We start from the raw sequence: 14,726 nt of genomic DNA, 5'->3' as shown, positions 1-14,726 counted from the left end.
CCTTAGGGCCATTTAATTGTTTGCCTTTTGCACATCTGTGTATCCGGGTTTAAGAAAAATATTAATTTCTAGCGATCCCAGAGTCCACTGAGTTCAGAAACTCATCTGAGAGGTAAACAACCAACTCTACTGTTGCACTGCTAGAAATGAAGGAAGCAGATTTTATGGATGATACAATTCAAGACTAAAAATGACAATGTGACGATGCAATATTCCACCTTTTAATGTATTGCCATAATTCAATTGTACAACGTCTTCCAGTCACAATAAAAGACATTTCAGTGGGAGATTTTTTTGGAAAAGAAGTAGAAATTAAATGCTGGTTACATCAACAGGCACTCCTAAAAGATCAAAAAACAAACATACACAACTTCCCTATAATAACAACTTTGAAAAGTTGACCCAATTTTATGCAACTTTTAAAAGGAAATTAAGATTTAGTATTGATTTTTATGTGGTTCATAATTCACAATGTGCTTTTTCTGTAAATTAACAATATTAAATAGAAAGTTTCCATTCATTAATCACTTTTTTTCCCACTTTAAAGATGATTTCAACAACAACAAAAATATGACTGAATGTAAACCCAAATTTTACAAAGCTCTTGTATTTGTCTACTTTTGCCATAAATATGCTAAAGCTATGTGAATGAGTTCTGAGGTAATGAACTAAGCAATGCTTTCAGAACACCAACAAAACTGAGGTATGGATGTGTGGAGTAGCAGAAAAACAGTGCAAAATATATACTGGAGTAAAAAATAAGAGTAAAGGGAAATGGTACAAAAATAATACTTGGCATATATTGGTCAAATGCTGAACTCTAAAAACAATTCAGAGCTACTATGCCACCATAAAACAGAAAACTAAACATGATCCATGGAAAGAGTTGATCTAATTGGTCTGTTACAACAAGTGTACTTTTCGATACATGACAATGCAGATTCTTAAAAAGTAACAAAACTGCTAAAAGGAGTCATCATGCATAACATGAAACAAAACGGCAAACTTCAAGTAGTTCATTAGAATAATGCAGTTCCCCGGGCGAATGTTGGACTGCATCACAAAGTTCATGTGTCAAGACTGTTTGGCAGAAAGATGCCGTTCATTTTGCTTCATAAAAAAAAAAAAAGTTACAATAAAATGATAAAATTACAGGTGCAGTGTATTAATGTCAGCCAATTGAGTTATCATCATGACGCACTTCAAGGAAAGTCAGTGACTGCAGACGCGCACACGCAAACAAACATACCGCACAAGTTTCAATGTCGCTTTTACAAAAACTGCATCACACAATCGCCAGTACTAACTGAATAAATATCTGCAGCCCAAAGCGATTTTACATGCTAAGATTATTTAATTCATAGTCAAAGATTGTTGTACATGGGGCCGTTTCATTGCATCAAGTTAAATGCAAAATTCAAGTCCTTCAATATTTATTTAAAATGCTTACTGTAATCCAGAACGAATGGAAATATACCATGATAGTGTCACTCTTTCTAATATCACCAGTTCCTGTTCAGTCTTTTGGATTTCTGAGCTGTAATTAGCTTGAAGAGTCCGTTCACCCAAAAATGAAAATTGTGTCATTTATTCACCCTCCGAGCAACTGTCTGGTAACCAACATATCAAAATATCTTCTCAGTTCAACAGGTTTGGAACAACTTGAGAGTGAGCAAATAATGAGAGAAATTTCATTTTTGGGTGGACTACCCTTTTCCGGGATTCCTCGCAGCAGTCTGAATCGATGAAACATACAGAGTTATTCTAAAATTAGTAACTACACAGAAGTCAGATCTGACCAGCCGTGACATAATTAAAGAGGACTAGTACAATATCTAGAGTTGACTGTTCTGGTGAACGCACTAAGCACAAGGAGGAAGGAGATCTGGTAAGTTCTTAAAGGCAGGGTGCTAAACAACAAATTAACCTCTCAATCCTCACCGCCGACTATAAGATCAGCTTATTGAGCACTAAACCGATAAAGTACTTCATTATACTCTACTAATGAAGTTAAGGGTCTTCAATACATCTGAAAATAAGCTTAAGGTTCATAATGTAAACCGTAATGGCCCACCTTGTTTAAAAAAAAAGCAATAAAATTCAATAAGAGAATGTACGGTCATAAAAAGATTTCCCTTCATTGTAATCTTTGGGTTGCAAGTTCTTGGTACCTTCCTGCAGGGGGATATTAGGTAGCGTATAATAAAATAAGCCACATTTTTAAATGCACAATCAAATAATAAGCAGGCCAACTGGCCGGTCTCGTTCCATTTGTAAACTTTATTTTTTGTTTGTTTGTTTTTTTTGCAGGACCTAAACTCCTGATATTGCAGAAGTCCTGAAATATATGGTCCCATCGATGAGGTATTGATCCAATAAGTAACAGTAAAGACCTTGTACTCCCCCCCCATCATGCTCATTACTGACAGAGATATTGTAAAACTTCAGGGTCGAGAGTGGGAATGCGCGAACAGGGAGTAAATTGTAAGAGCAGGATCAGTCTTCCTTTCTGGAAATGGTAGATAATCCACATTCAGATGCATGCCACCATTGCTAGAAAAAGCAAATCTCACAACTGAGCATTTATCCAGGTTCAAGTTGTATGCGAAAACTTCACGCAAACAGTAGAGGAAGACGCTACTCTAGTTGAGGATACTAAGGAAGTCAGATCCTCTTTTCAAGTCACTGAAACGAGAATATGAAGAGTTAGGAGCTTCAAGTTTCTTGTCACTTTTCTTGTCATGGCATCATCTTCAGATTCTTCTTGAAGATCTCCTTTGTGTGCACGTCATGCAATTGATGACATTTGTGCAGGTTCAAGTCAAAAACTGGAAGCCATCCTCGATCCATGGTGAAATGCTGAAGAAAACATCTCAAATCGGACATGTACGTCAAGACTTTAATTCTACAAAAATCCAGTATGACATCTTAACATAAGAGGTATTTAATGTTGAGTACTAAGTCAGTAAGGACATATTTAAAAAATGGTTGATTTGATCACAGGAGACGCTTTACACTATCTCTGGTTCGTTTGATCACATTCGAAAGGTTTGCAAAAAGAAACAAGACCAGCATGCTGCAAGGGACCTATCAACTAGGGACCTCCTTTTCCACAATATTGAAAATATTTACCAAGTATTAGGATCTACTAAAACCTGTATTATGAAAGAACTCCCAATGGAAAAAGGAAATTCTTCGATCCTCATTGTGATGGTCTATACAGCCCTACATTGATATTTACACTGCGTACACAGCTTGTTGTTACTGCTATTCGTTTCTTCCAGTAATCCTTAAAATTAAGGAAACAAAATGGAGGTAAAAACATCTTAATTTGTGTCAGATGACTTATCCGTTTACCTCAGTGTACCTTCAAACTAGCAAAAAAAAGCGACACCTTTCTTGTATTTCCTTCACCAGTACTTGTAACAAAAAAGTTCCACTCACTTCAAGAAACAATAAAATCACTGGAAAACCTCCCCTCATATTCTCCTGAATTTTTTTTCAATCTTTGCGCTTTTATATTGTTTTGTCTGTGTGCGTCCGTAAGTGAGCCTGGAGCCTTGAAGACTGGGAGAAACTCTTTCCACATTGTGGGCATCGGTTGGGCGTCTCCTCGTGCATCTGTCGGTGGGCTCTGAGAAGATGCGCTCGGCTGAACTTCCTGCCGCAATCTTTGCAAGCTTGGGATTTCCTCCTACCTTTGTGTTTCAAGGACTCAGTCCTGTCCATCGTCTCATTATCCTCTTCGTCGTCCCCCTCGTCTTCATCCTCTTTCTTATTCATCTGGTCACTCTTTGAGCCCTTACCGTCTTGCGGATCAAGTGGGTCTTTGGACACTTCCAGAGTGGGAACGGCATCCATGGACTCCTCGTCATCCTCGAGCAGCTGGGAAGGAAGCGTCAGGAGTCTTTGCAACATTGACGGGGATCTGATTTGGGAGTCACCTGTAGACACAAAGATGCTGGGTAGATTACTTGTCTGTAACCAATTACAGATTGGATGATAAAAACTGTTAAGGATAATGTATTCTGACTACTCTTAAGAATATTTTTATCTAAATTGTTTTAAACTTGCCACTAAACATATATTGATATTAAAAAAAGAATTTTTATATTAACAACTAGTGGTCGACCGATATATCGCCACAGTTGATATAGTCCAATGCACATTTATAGTAGAAGTATATTTTTAATCCATTGTCAAATGATTTCAAATTTCTTTAATCACTTAAAAAGTTATTTTGGCTTAATATCATCTATCGGCCCCCCTGCTTTCCAAGATATCGGCAGTCAAAAAACACATATCGGTCGACCACTATTAACAACATAAAATACATTAAACATTACATTACATTACACCAGGGTTTCCCAAACTGGCCTTAATGTAAGAACTGCAGTGGTTTTGTAAGTTAATGCAAATCGAATAATTAATCAAATAATAAAAATGTTAAATAAAAATCATTTAAACAATTGAACACTAAAAATAGAAACTTTTGATTTGTCAACCTGCATGTCAATGTAACCATTAACCGATAGTGAACTGTAAACATGTGAATCATGTGTTGCTAAATTATTAATGGTTTGCAAATTTATTTGCATGACATTTCTGAATATAGTCAAAGCTAAATGGTATGACACACAGTAGAATTTTCCGAAAGGAAAACTTAGAGAAAAACGGAGAAGCATAATTTACTCCCATTGTGTTAATATGTAATCATGTAATCAGTAAAAAAATAACTTCAGAATCACTTTAGAATGTAATATTTAGAAGTACAAATACTTAATTTTATTACATAAACCAGATTAAATGTAATCAGACGCAACCCAGCACTGATGCACAAGATCAAGATCAGCCTACCTGATGAGCTGATGACAGGAACACCTTCAGTCTCAGAGGTTAGAGAAACAACCTCCATATCGTCTAGAGGCAACCATGGTGGCTGCCCCACCTCAAGCTCCAGCTTCCTCTGAGTGGCCAGGCAAGACGGCATGAGCGTCTCTCGAATTAAGCTGTCCATGTCGGTCACCGAGCCCGAGCTCAGCCCGGTGCACTCCCCTTTACTGCTGGTGACCTCTTTGATCTGCCAGAGGTCACTGCACCACTTCTGCCCAAAGACTTTGTCCAGGATGGGCACCCAGTTCTGAGCCACCTCGATGACCGTCTGCTTACCTGGTTCTGTTGGAGGGGAAAAACATTGTAGGAGATGGAAATTTAAAAAACAATGGCTTATTTTTCAGGTTTAATTAATTCATTTATAGGGCTATACACTTAACTGAATTAGAAAGCCAAATGACCTTTGTTTGCTGATTGCAATTCACTTGTAAATAATGTAGAATTTGCTTTTGAAAGTAATAACTACTTAGAATTCAATAACATTGAATAATAACTAATAACTGAAAAACAAGACCATACTTTAGCACTGTTAATCAATAATTAATTACCTGCAAGGTAGGCAATATCTTTCATGAAAACAAGAGGTTTATTGTGAGCTGAATCACCGGCCTGGTCTGCTTTGTTTTTACGTAACAGCTTAAAAATAGAATTCTGAATGAAACCCAAAGAACAGATGTAAAACAAAGTACTGGTCTGACCGCTGCTGAACAATAAAATGAGGCATGCCAACATGATGTGTTAATAAAAGGGGATATTTCATTTTGGTGTAATACGGTCTTTGAACATTGGGCATATAATACTGAACACTCGCCATTTTACATAAGCTATTTAACATTAGCGCCACACCAGCCATATTTAAATCAACTCAATGTCATTTTCCAGCACAAACATGCATCTAGATTAGATCTTATTCTCAGAAGCCCGCTACAATTGATTTCTGCCCATGTAAAAGTGGGCATTAAACAGAATTTTATTTAAAATAAATATTTTTCTACATTAGTAGGAGCCAAATCACGAGAACAGCTGCATATCCAGCCTGACACCCAATAAAAAGCATTGTAAACTTAATTCAGAAATGTTTCAGGTGCCAGGTAGAGCAATGATGGACAGTTAGTCAAATGAGCCAAATCACAATAGTCTGGGGAATCCTCCGAAACTGAGCACTCAGAACCAGTCTGAAAGTTGGAAATTGGATTTACCTGGTTTCAATAATTCTTTTAGTCAAATTATTGCTAAACCAATACAGACAGCACATGCAAATAAACAATGCTATCGGCAGCACAATTCATTTGGGAGTAAATTCTTTCTACAAAAAAAAAAGAAGTGATTCTATCAGACTTTACACTACCAAGTTTTTTTTTTTTAAAGAAATTAATACTTTTATTCAACAGATTAATTAAATTGATTAAATTTGACACTAAAGATTTATTGTGTTACAAAAAAAACAAATCTACTTCAAATAAAAAAAATGCATCCACCTTATTTTTCCCATGAGAGAACTTTCCCAACTGTAAAAAAATAGCTTGTTTTGCTGCTTGATACATTACAAACTGGTGTGTTTTACCATATTATTTTGATGTATTATCTTAATTGTGAACACACTGGTTTGTAGTGCAAACAGTTTTACCATTTCCTGTACTTTGTTATTCTTCTTCTTGTTTCCCTACAGCGGCTAATGAACCGGAAGTCTCACACATTCAAAGAAAACAGCTTACTTTCACATTGGAAATATAAGGTGGATTGTTATTCACACACACAAAAAAAAAAAACTGTATTCAGTAATGATGCTGGGAATTCAGCTTTGCATCACCGGAATAAAACATTGTAATTGTTTACATTTAATAATTTGAAAAATTTGAAATTTGAGCATAAGAGATTCTTCAAAAGCATCTTACAGACAGTAATGTACATACATTCTAATTAACAGACAATAAAACAGTTTGTACCATTTGTGGTTTCGGTTTTTTCCTTTTCACACTCTTTTTTGAGTGACTGATCCTGCAGGCCTTTCGACTCTTGCTTTTCTACTCTGGAACTGCTTGGAGAGACGGAGTCATTTTTGCGGCCCTCCGCTTCCACATCAGCCCCATCACTGTCCTCCATCATGTTCTTGTCCAGTAACTGCCATTTCAAGATCTGGTTTTCCCGCTCCTTCTTGGTGAACTCAGAGAGCAGGTCGTCAAAGCTGTCTTCCACGATTTTAGTCAGCTCACAAATGGCGAATTCCAGCACGTGTTCCATAACAGATTTTAACTGACCTGAAAATGGAGACAAATTATATATTTACTCGGAAAAATCCATCTGTAATGTTCTTGTGACACAAACAGGTAGTTATTGCCCTGTACAGCAGGTTGTCTAATAGCTCTCTGTGCCATCCACTGCAGAATAAGGCTGCTGGCTGACATTTAAGACAATCACACCAATTTGCTTCACTTCCTACTTTCAGCAAGCAAAAGTTCAGATTTTAAGGGCTAGATCAAGATTTTAAGGCAATGTAAGAAAATGACACTATGAATGTGTTTCTGTTGATGCCGAAATGAAACTGAAGGACAGTTATACTTTTTTTTTTTTTGCATTCTACCATATTTTAATGTGTCATATTAGGAAGCGTAATCAATTTTTGATAAAAATCCTGCAAAAGTAATAAATAATAAATACAATGCTTTTCTTGAAAATCATAAATTAACATCCTGAATGAAATCGTAAGAACAGATATAATAGTGTTTTACACCATTTTGACAAACCGAGACATACCAATGAACAAATGTATCTTTATTTTTATTATTTAAACCCAACACGACACAAAACTGTCAAAGTATGACTTTGATTCTAATCCTTTCATTTAGAGGTTCTAATAGGTTTAGGCATCTCCAAAAAGCTGTATTTTAGGAAAGCAGAGGAACCGTTGGTAATTACCTCAGCACTTCTCACAGTAACGGGGTGTCAGTGGCTTGTATTCAAATCAGAAGGAAGTGCTGCAGGTCTGAATTTTGATTTGGACGCTTTGCATGGAACTCATACCAAAAGCACCTCCCTGCAGAAATACAGCCTTTAAAATTCACTGCATGCAGTCCTCTCCATTCCTCCATGACTGTAAGGAGCCCATTTTGATCAGACCCTAAATGCCTTACTGCGTCTAAGCAGCATACTTGAACAATATGAACAATATTAACATCCTATTGAAAAAGATAGTGGTCAAGTTTTTCAAGTTATATTATTATTATTGACAACAAACATGTTTTGAGTTCCTTTTGCAATCTAAAAAAAAAAAGTCTAAAATATTACTGCAGGACAGGGCAGATGCAACATAGAAGGAAAACTAACTGGAAAAAATAAATAAATAAAAAACATAGATTTTGGAAAAGGAAATTAATGTTAAGAATTTCACAAATTCAGCCACAGCAAACATATTAGGTTAAAGTCAATATAGCATATCGATCCTTTGTCATTAAACTATTAAATGCATGATGAAAACGTGCAACACTTCTGTAATGTGATGCACTGCTGAGTGAAACATGATAGTCAAGAAAAAGAAATATAGGACATGACTTTATCCTCCTTTCACAATCTAATGGATCATGTAAAGTGGTCTCTAAATGATGGGAGAGGCTGGAAGGAAGAGGACTCTGTGACACTGACCACAGAGGAAAGTCATTTCAGAGGCTTTTATTTCTTTGGAATAATGTGGGCTAATGAATCCTTCGCAAGCATTAAAAATGCATTTAAAAAAATCTATTTTGATTTCATTCTCAGTGCTCAACAATAAGTTTTTTTTTATTTATTTTTTTTATGGCGGCCCAACATTTTCACTCCACTAACCACAAAAATATGCAACAAAAATTATTTACAATTCACATTCAACTCAACTGCTTTTTTTTTCAATGTATTTTCATATTTGAAATATTTTCATTTAATGTTAGCTTTCTTTAATTTTTTTCCCCCACAAATATATTTTTGTTGCTTTACTTAATTTGCATTAGACCAGTGAAAACTATAATGTAACTGCAACTCCATAAATTATTTTTGAGGGAAAGTGATAGCTTGTATCTAACTATCAAAAATCTTCATTGCCTGCTGAAACACTCTCACAATGGACCTAATGGGTCATCCTTAATGTTGAGCCCTGATGCTGACTTTAAGAATTAGAATATTTAAATGCAATGTTGACACATATGTAACTGTGAGGATGTGTTGAATGGGAATATCTGATCCGGATTCATTTCATTCTAGTGTTGCATCTATATCTAATTAAATGGTGCATAAAAATAAAAAAAAACCTCTGTTTGCATGTTGACATGCCGAGCTATGGCATATCATTGGGCTGATTTAGCTGCAGTTTCTGATACTCCCCCATCAAACCCCTACCATGGATACCCTCCGCAGGATCTGGTGGGTGTGTCTTCCTCTAACCACCTCCATTGGTCAAAATATAATGTGAAGGCACCCTCCCCATGGCTACCGTCACCGCAGTATGAAAAGCAGCGCTAAGGAGCAGCTCAACGACAGAAGCGTCATCTCATCACCCAAACCAGCCATTGGCAGCAGTCATAACAAGCCACCCAAACTCCAGTCCAAACATTAAAAGGTCTATAAATACATGTCCACACAGGCCTGAAGACTCCTAAGATTCATTTCAAAGACCAGACATCAAAAACGTCCACAAATCATACAATTCCACTCAACCAAGACAAAACACTCAGTCTAAAACAATGAGTTGTTTCTCCACAGTCTCCCACAATGAATCATGCAGACTTGCACCCTTCCTCCAAGAGTAAATGATTGGTAAAAAAAAAAAAAAAAGGCAACAACGGTGTTCTCTGGACCAGTTAATCTTAATTATTGTACGAACTGAAGAAAATATCTCAGACTTAGAACCCAAACAAGACTAAAATTTAGCATATTCTAGTAACTAAGCTTTGTTTTGCATGGCAGATGCTCTCTAATTAGTCTAACAAGAAGGTCAAATCTTGGTGCTAACTGGTGGTCTATGAAGAAAACAGTTGGTCAATCTGGTTTTATGAGTTAGTCAACCAGCTAATAGCCAACTAAGACCACATAGAAACCACAGAGCATGTTTAAAAACACAGTTACATCTAAAGCCTGATTTTCTATCAGGGCATGGTTTGGGTTTAACTACAGGGTCATTCGTGCCACGTTTCTGAAATACAAATGCTTTTACCAACAATTAGGGAATTGAAAGACGTGGGTGCATAAGCAGACAGACTAGGTTTATTATGACTTCCTTCCGTTCAAAATGGTGTTTAACGTTACCCCTGTTTTTATAAACCTCGCCATTGCGCACCAAGCCAACGAGTCAGATTAGCAGTGTAACCACGAGCGTTTATTAATAAAGATTATTGAACATGCTTCCCCAACATGTTTGGTTCATTTCCATTCAATAAAAACACCGTTTGCACACAGATACCCTTACCAACTGCTCGCGCTTTCTGTTCACGCCTGAGCGTCTCGGATTGAACGCCACATCCAGGGCTCAGACCGGGGGTGTGTTGCTTTGTTTCATCGTTCGAGTCTGTTTTTGCTTTAGACGCATTGCTTTTCCCGTTCCCTCCCCGAGACTGAAGGGTAGCCCTCAAACGCTGGTTTTCTTGCTCTTTGGTGGCCGTTTCCAATAGCATTGAATTCAAAGTGGTCCCAACAGTGTTGGTGATTTCCTGAACGGAGAGCTGCACTACCTGCTCCAGCGCGGACTCCAGCTGACCTTGGAAAAACGAAATGTACAGGGCACCGTTCATGATTGCGACCGCTCTGTTGGAAGACCTCTTTCATTCTTCCTCTTCCCACCTCCCAAAATAGTGTTAAATTTACAGAAGTCCTCCAGAACAACTGCCTCGAAATGAACAGTTACCCCTTTTTCTCGAAACACGTCGTGGATGTTTACACCCCTCGGTATGCTGTACCGTACTCCACTTCGCGAATGCGCATTGGGATTCCAAATAGCCCACGAGCACATTGGAGGATCGTCACCAAACGAACACTACGCCATTTTGCCCCAAATATGAAAACGTCTTGCGCACATAACACAGAAACAATCAGATGGAAACAATTCTGAGTAAAACGCCGCTTTTACGTTCAGTGTAAGTAATTTAATCGAGCTGTTTGGGGGTTTTATTATCCGCCGTTTTTTAAGCAAGATGCGCGCATAAATGACCCAATTCATTGGTACTCATTAGTAGATTATAGCCACTCAGTTGTTGCCTGTTATATCCAGTTATGCACTTCTTCCGTCGAGCGTATTATTTAGATTTTTATTGCACATTGACTCCCACTTAATACACAATGTTTTTCGTGCGCTCCTCTATTTTAGTTACGGTAAAGCGGCCGCTGCATTATCTAAGAGGAAGGCGGGGCGAGGTTCATAGATTACAGATGTAAAGAGGAGATTCTATAATTGCAGGTGCATTTGGTGCCCAAAGCCATTTTTTCAGCTTTTTTTTTTTTAATTGGTTATAGTTTTTATTATTTTAATAAATCGCTACTCACCTAAGATGTTACAGGTCATAACAAAATAATAATTCATGTAAAAAGTGTTATAGCTAAAAAAAAAATCATGATTTCTTGTTGTCTTAAATAGTGTATTTTTTAAAATCATGTAAGGCTGTGTAAACAAAATATGTAATTTTACTTTTGGTAATAATTTGAAAATATTGTTTACAATTTTTAAAAAAGAATAAAAATGTGTGTCTATAAATATTGCGTCAACTTTTTTTCCTGGTGGTTCTGTTTTTTGTTTTGTTTTTTTTTTTCTGACATGGTGTTCTATCTTTCACTTGGTTGTTATAAGCTGCACTGAGTAAATACAGCTGGGCCAAACAAAACCTGTGTCGGTCTTCATTTCAGATTGTGATCATTTTAAACAAAATGTGATTATTTTATAGGGGGGTGATTCTTTTCGACACACACACATACACACCCTGGCAGGTTGTATTTTATTTTATTTACATAATTTTAGTGTCTAGAAGTGCATATGAAATTTTTAAGTAGTTGTTACTCATTATATTGACCACACCCACAAAAAACCCATAAACACCAATATGTTTTCAGTTACGGGTGCCTTAACTAAAAAGTTTCTCATTCATTCCACAAGCGAAAGATATTTGCCCTGAGACGACCTGCTTCATGTTAAATAATTTGTTCACCCAAAAATGAAAATTCTGTCATTTTCCCCCAAAGCGGTTTCAAACCTGTATAACGTTTTTTCTTCTGTTGAACCCAAAATAACATCTTTTGAAAAATGTTGGTAACCAGACAGTTGATGGTAGCCATTGACTTACATGAAAAAAAATTCAATGTAAGTTAGTGGCTACCGCCAACTGTTTGGTTACCAACATTCTTTAAAATATCTTCTCTAGTGTTTAACAGGAGAAAAAAAAAACAGACGGACTGGAACAATGATGATGACAGAATTTACATCTTTGTTTGAATTTTTCCTTTAAACAAAACTAAATAAAACAAAACAAAAAAGTATTAGCTACTGATATGACTGCAGTCTTCATCTCCTGTGACTAAATCATTCAAAACCTTTTTGGAATTCGTTATGTGTAAAACAAAAAACAAAAAAACAAAAAAAAGACAAGAAAAAGACATCTGTTGTGTTTTTGAAGTAGTAAAACAGCAGGAAAAGAACTCCTCCATCGTGCGTGCGATCTGTGGCCACGAATATACCACAGCCCCGGTTCCTGTTCTTAGTTAGCAGCAGAGGAAGAAGAATGTGGGACTCACACCATCACAGTGTCATTAGGGCAAAGAGACACACAAGTCATTTTAGGGATTTCCTGTTGATAAAAATGGCACCGCCTTTTACACAAGACCATAGTTGATTGTTAGAAGGTTTTAGATCATTATTACTTATTCATTATTCATTCATGTTGAACAGATGATTTTATCTATAGTGAGCTTTTAAGAAAGCTGCTCCTCCATCAAGGACACAAGTTTTGTAATCTTATCCTCTGAATTGTTTCTTTGTTGTGTTGCAGTTTACTGTTGGAGCAGTTCAGTTTTCACTTGCCTTTGCTGCTATGTCACACTTGTGCTCTTGTGTTCTTGAGAAGTGAGTGTGCAGCCGTGCAAATGAAAGCACAAATTAATATCAGTACAGTTATCTATAGATATATGAACATGAAAAATACATTTGAAAAGATTGAAAAGACTGTTTGAAAATACAGTTTAAACAATAGTTTGGTTTTGTCTTTTTCTATTAAAGCTTCTGCATTGCCTAACAGTGGCAGCAGTTAACAACTGTATGCAAACCAAACATATTGCTATCTCAAATAAATATATTAATGCATAAGTCAATTATTCAATCAGAATATTCAAGAGAATATTTTTTTTAAATAATTTCAAATTGACAAATTAAGCAGAGAGATAAGCAGACATGCAAGCACAGCTTGTTTAATCATCACTTTATCGGGCTACTTCATTTCCCCATGATGATTATATATATAGGTAATATATAATAAATATAATATAATGTATTTAAACTGCACATTTTGTTTCAAAGTCTGTCTTAATTATATTTCTTGTAAAGTATTCAACTAATTAAAATGCAGTTTTCTAACACCAGGGGGTGCAGTATGATTACTATATCAAATAAAACATAACGTGTTTATTACTGCTGCCAGCTCTTCTGGTATGATTGCTATTATTGCATTCAGCTTTTCATCAGAGAACAATAGAACAAAACAATACTTTGATTAAAATATAATAATAATAATTATAACCTGATTAAGAATTGCATAAACAATTATGTTTAGATTAACCCAAATAAATCTGCTATAGAGTTTTAGGTCAAGATCTGCACTGAGGAAGCCCAAGGTGACAATCGCAAATTCAGCAAGGATCTTTGAATCATCACTCCTTTTATTATTTCATTGCAATGCAATGCAGTTTTTAGGCCAGTTGCTTGGCTTGTGCTGTTAATCTAACACAAGCAGAGACCAGTTTGAAGATAAATCAAGTTGATGTATCCATTATATCTTGATGCTCCAAATAGGACAGGTTTATTCAGCTTTAACAGCCACGCACTAAAAAGACCAGAAAAAAACAAATTCACACCACTCGACATGAATTAAACATGGTGAATATGTCACAGACTTTTTTTAGCCTATTGCCGATGCCTTGCTTTTCAAGTGGTAATGTTTCAGGCAGTGAAACCATGTAAACATCCACACACATATCTGTTGCCTGTCAGAACTACAAACAAGACTGCTCAGAATATCTCACAAAAATTCATAATAGTAGTTGGTTGCCTGGCGGTAGAACTTGTGATTAATGTTAATAACCCAAGTTGTGGAGAGAGACACAACCAAAAAAAATAAAATAATTTTATATAGGGCGTTGTCTGCTGTGACACGGTCATTATTGTTTATTTGTCATAAAGCATATGTTTTTGTGTGGCTGTCGTCTGAGAGGAGCGCAGCGCATGAATATTAATATGGCCATGTTGCTTCTTAAAATTAAGCAGGTATTCATGCCACCTATTTAAAAAACATAAGCCCTTATCCTTTTCTGTAGTAGAATTCAGTATAACGCCTTCTCAGCCAATAGTTTAGTGCTACAGTTCTGACGTCTCGTTATGTTTTTAATATTCATGAGCCTCAGGACACCAGTGGTATTCCGCTACGTGAGGATGAGGGACCATGTCACATCATATTATTGTCATACTGACCAGCCTGACTCATATACCGTAATATGCACTTATATAAATAACTGTGTGTTATGTTATCTTATTAAATGCATTTCTTTCATTGCTCTATGGATTTTAATTTCTAAGATAATAATAATAATGAATTGAAAGTGATTTTTTTTTTTCACTT

General features: G+C 36.2%; 1 protein-coding gene across 1 annotated transcript; it reads right to left on the bottom strand.

Annotated features, from left to right (window-relative positions):
• Positions 1-302: 302 nt before the first annotated feature.
• LOC113062641 (zinc finger protein 28 homolog) lies at positions 303-10,761 on the bottom strand. The gene is made up of 4 exons (XM_026232635.1): positions 10,325-10,761; positions 6,840-7,151; positions 4,858-5,175; positions 303-3,944 (listed from the first exon to the last, which is right to left on the bottom strand). Exons 1-4 carry the CDS (start codon positions 10,644-10,646, stop codon positions 3,517-3,519), a joined length of 1,380 nt encoding a protein of 459 aa, XP_026088420.1. The 5' UTR covers positions 10,647-10,761; the 3' UTR covers positions 303-3,516.
• Between the last annotated feature and the right edge of the window lie 3,965 nt (positions 10,762-14,726).

This window comes from Carassius auratus, chromosome 44 (genome assembly GCF_003368295.1).
Source record: "Carassius auratus strain Wakin chromosome 44, ASM336829v1, whole genome shotgun sequence".
In the NCBI taxonomy this organism is placed as follows: Eukaryota; Metazoa; Chordata; class Actinopteri; order Cypriniformes; family Cyprinidae; genus Carassius; species Carassius auratus.
This window is presented reverse-complemented; position numbering and strand designations above follow the sequence as displayed.

Excerpts from the sequence above, each read along its gene's own strand:
- LOC113062641 (XM_026232635.1), bottom strand. The coding sequence starts at position 10,646 with ATGAACGGTGCCCTGTACATTTCGTTTTTCCAAGGTCAGCTGGAGTCC. Across the intron at positions 7,152-10,324 it reads ACAGAAAGCGCGAGCAGTTG|GTCAGTTAAAATCTGTTATG; the intron begins GTAAGGGTATCT and ends CTCCATTTTCAG. Across the intron at positions 5,176-6,839 it reads AAAAACCGAAACCACAAATG|AACCAGGTAAGCAGACGGTC; the intron begins GTACAAACTGTT and ends CCCCTCCAACAG.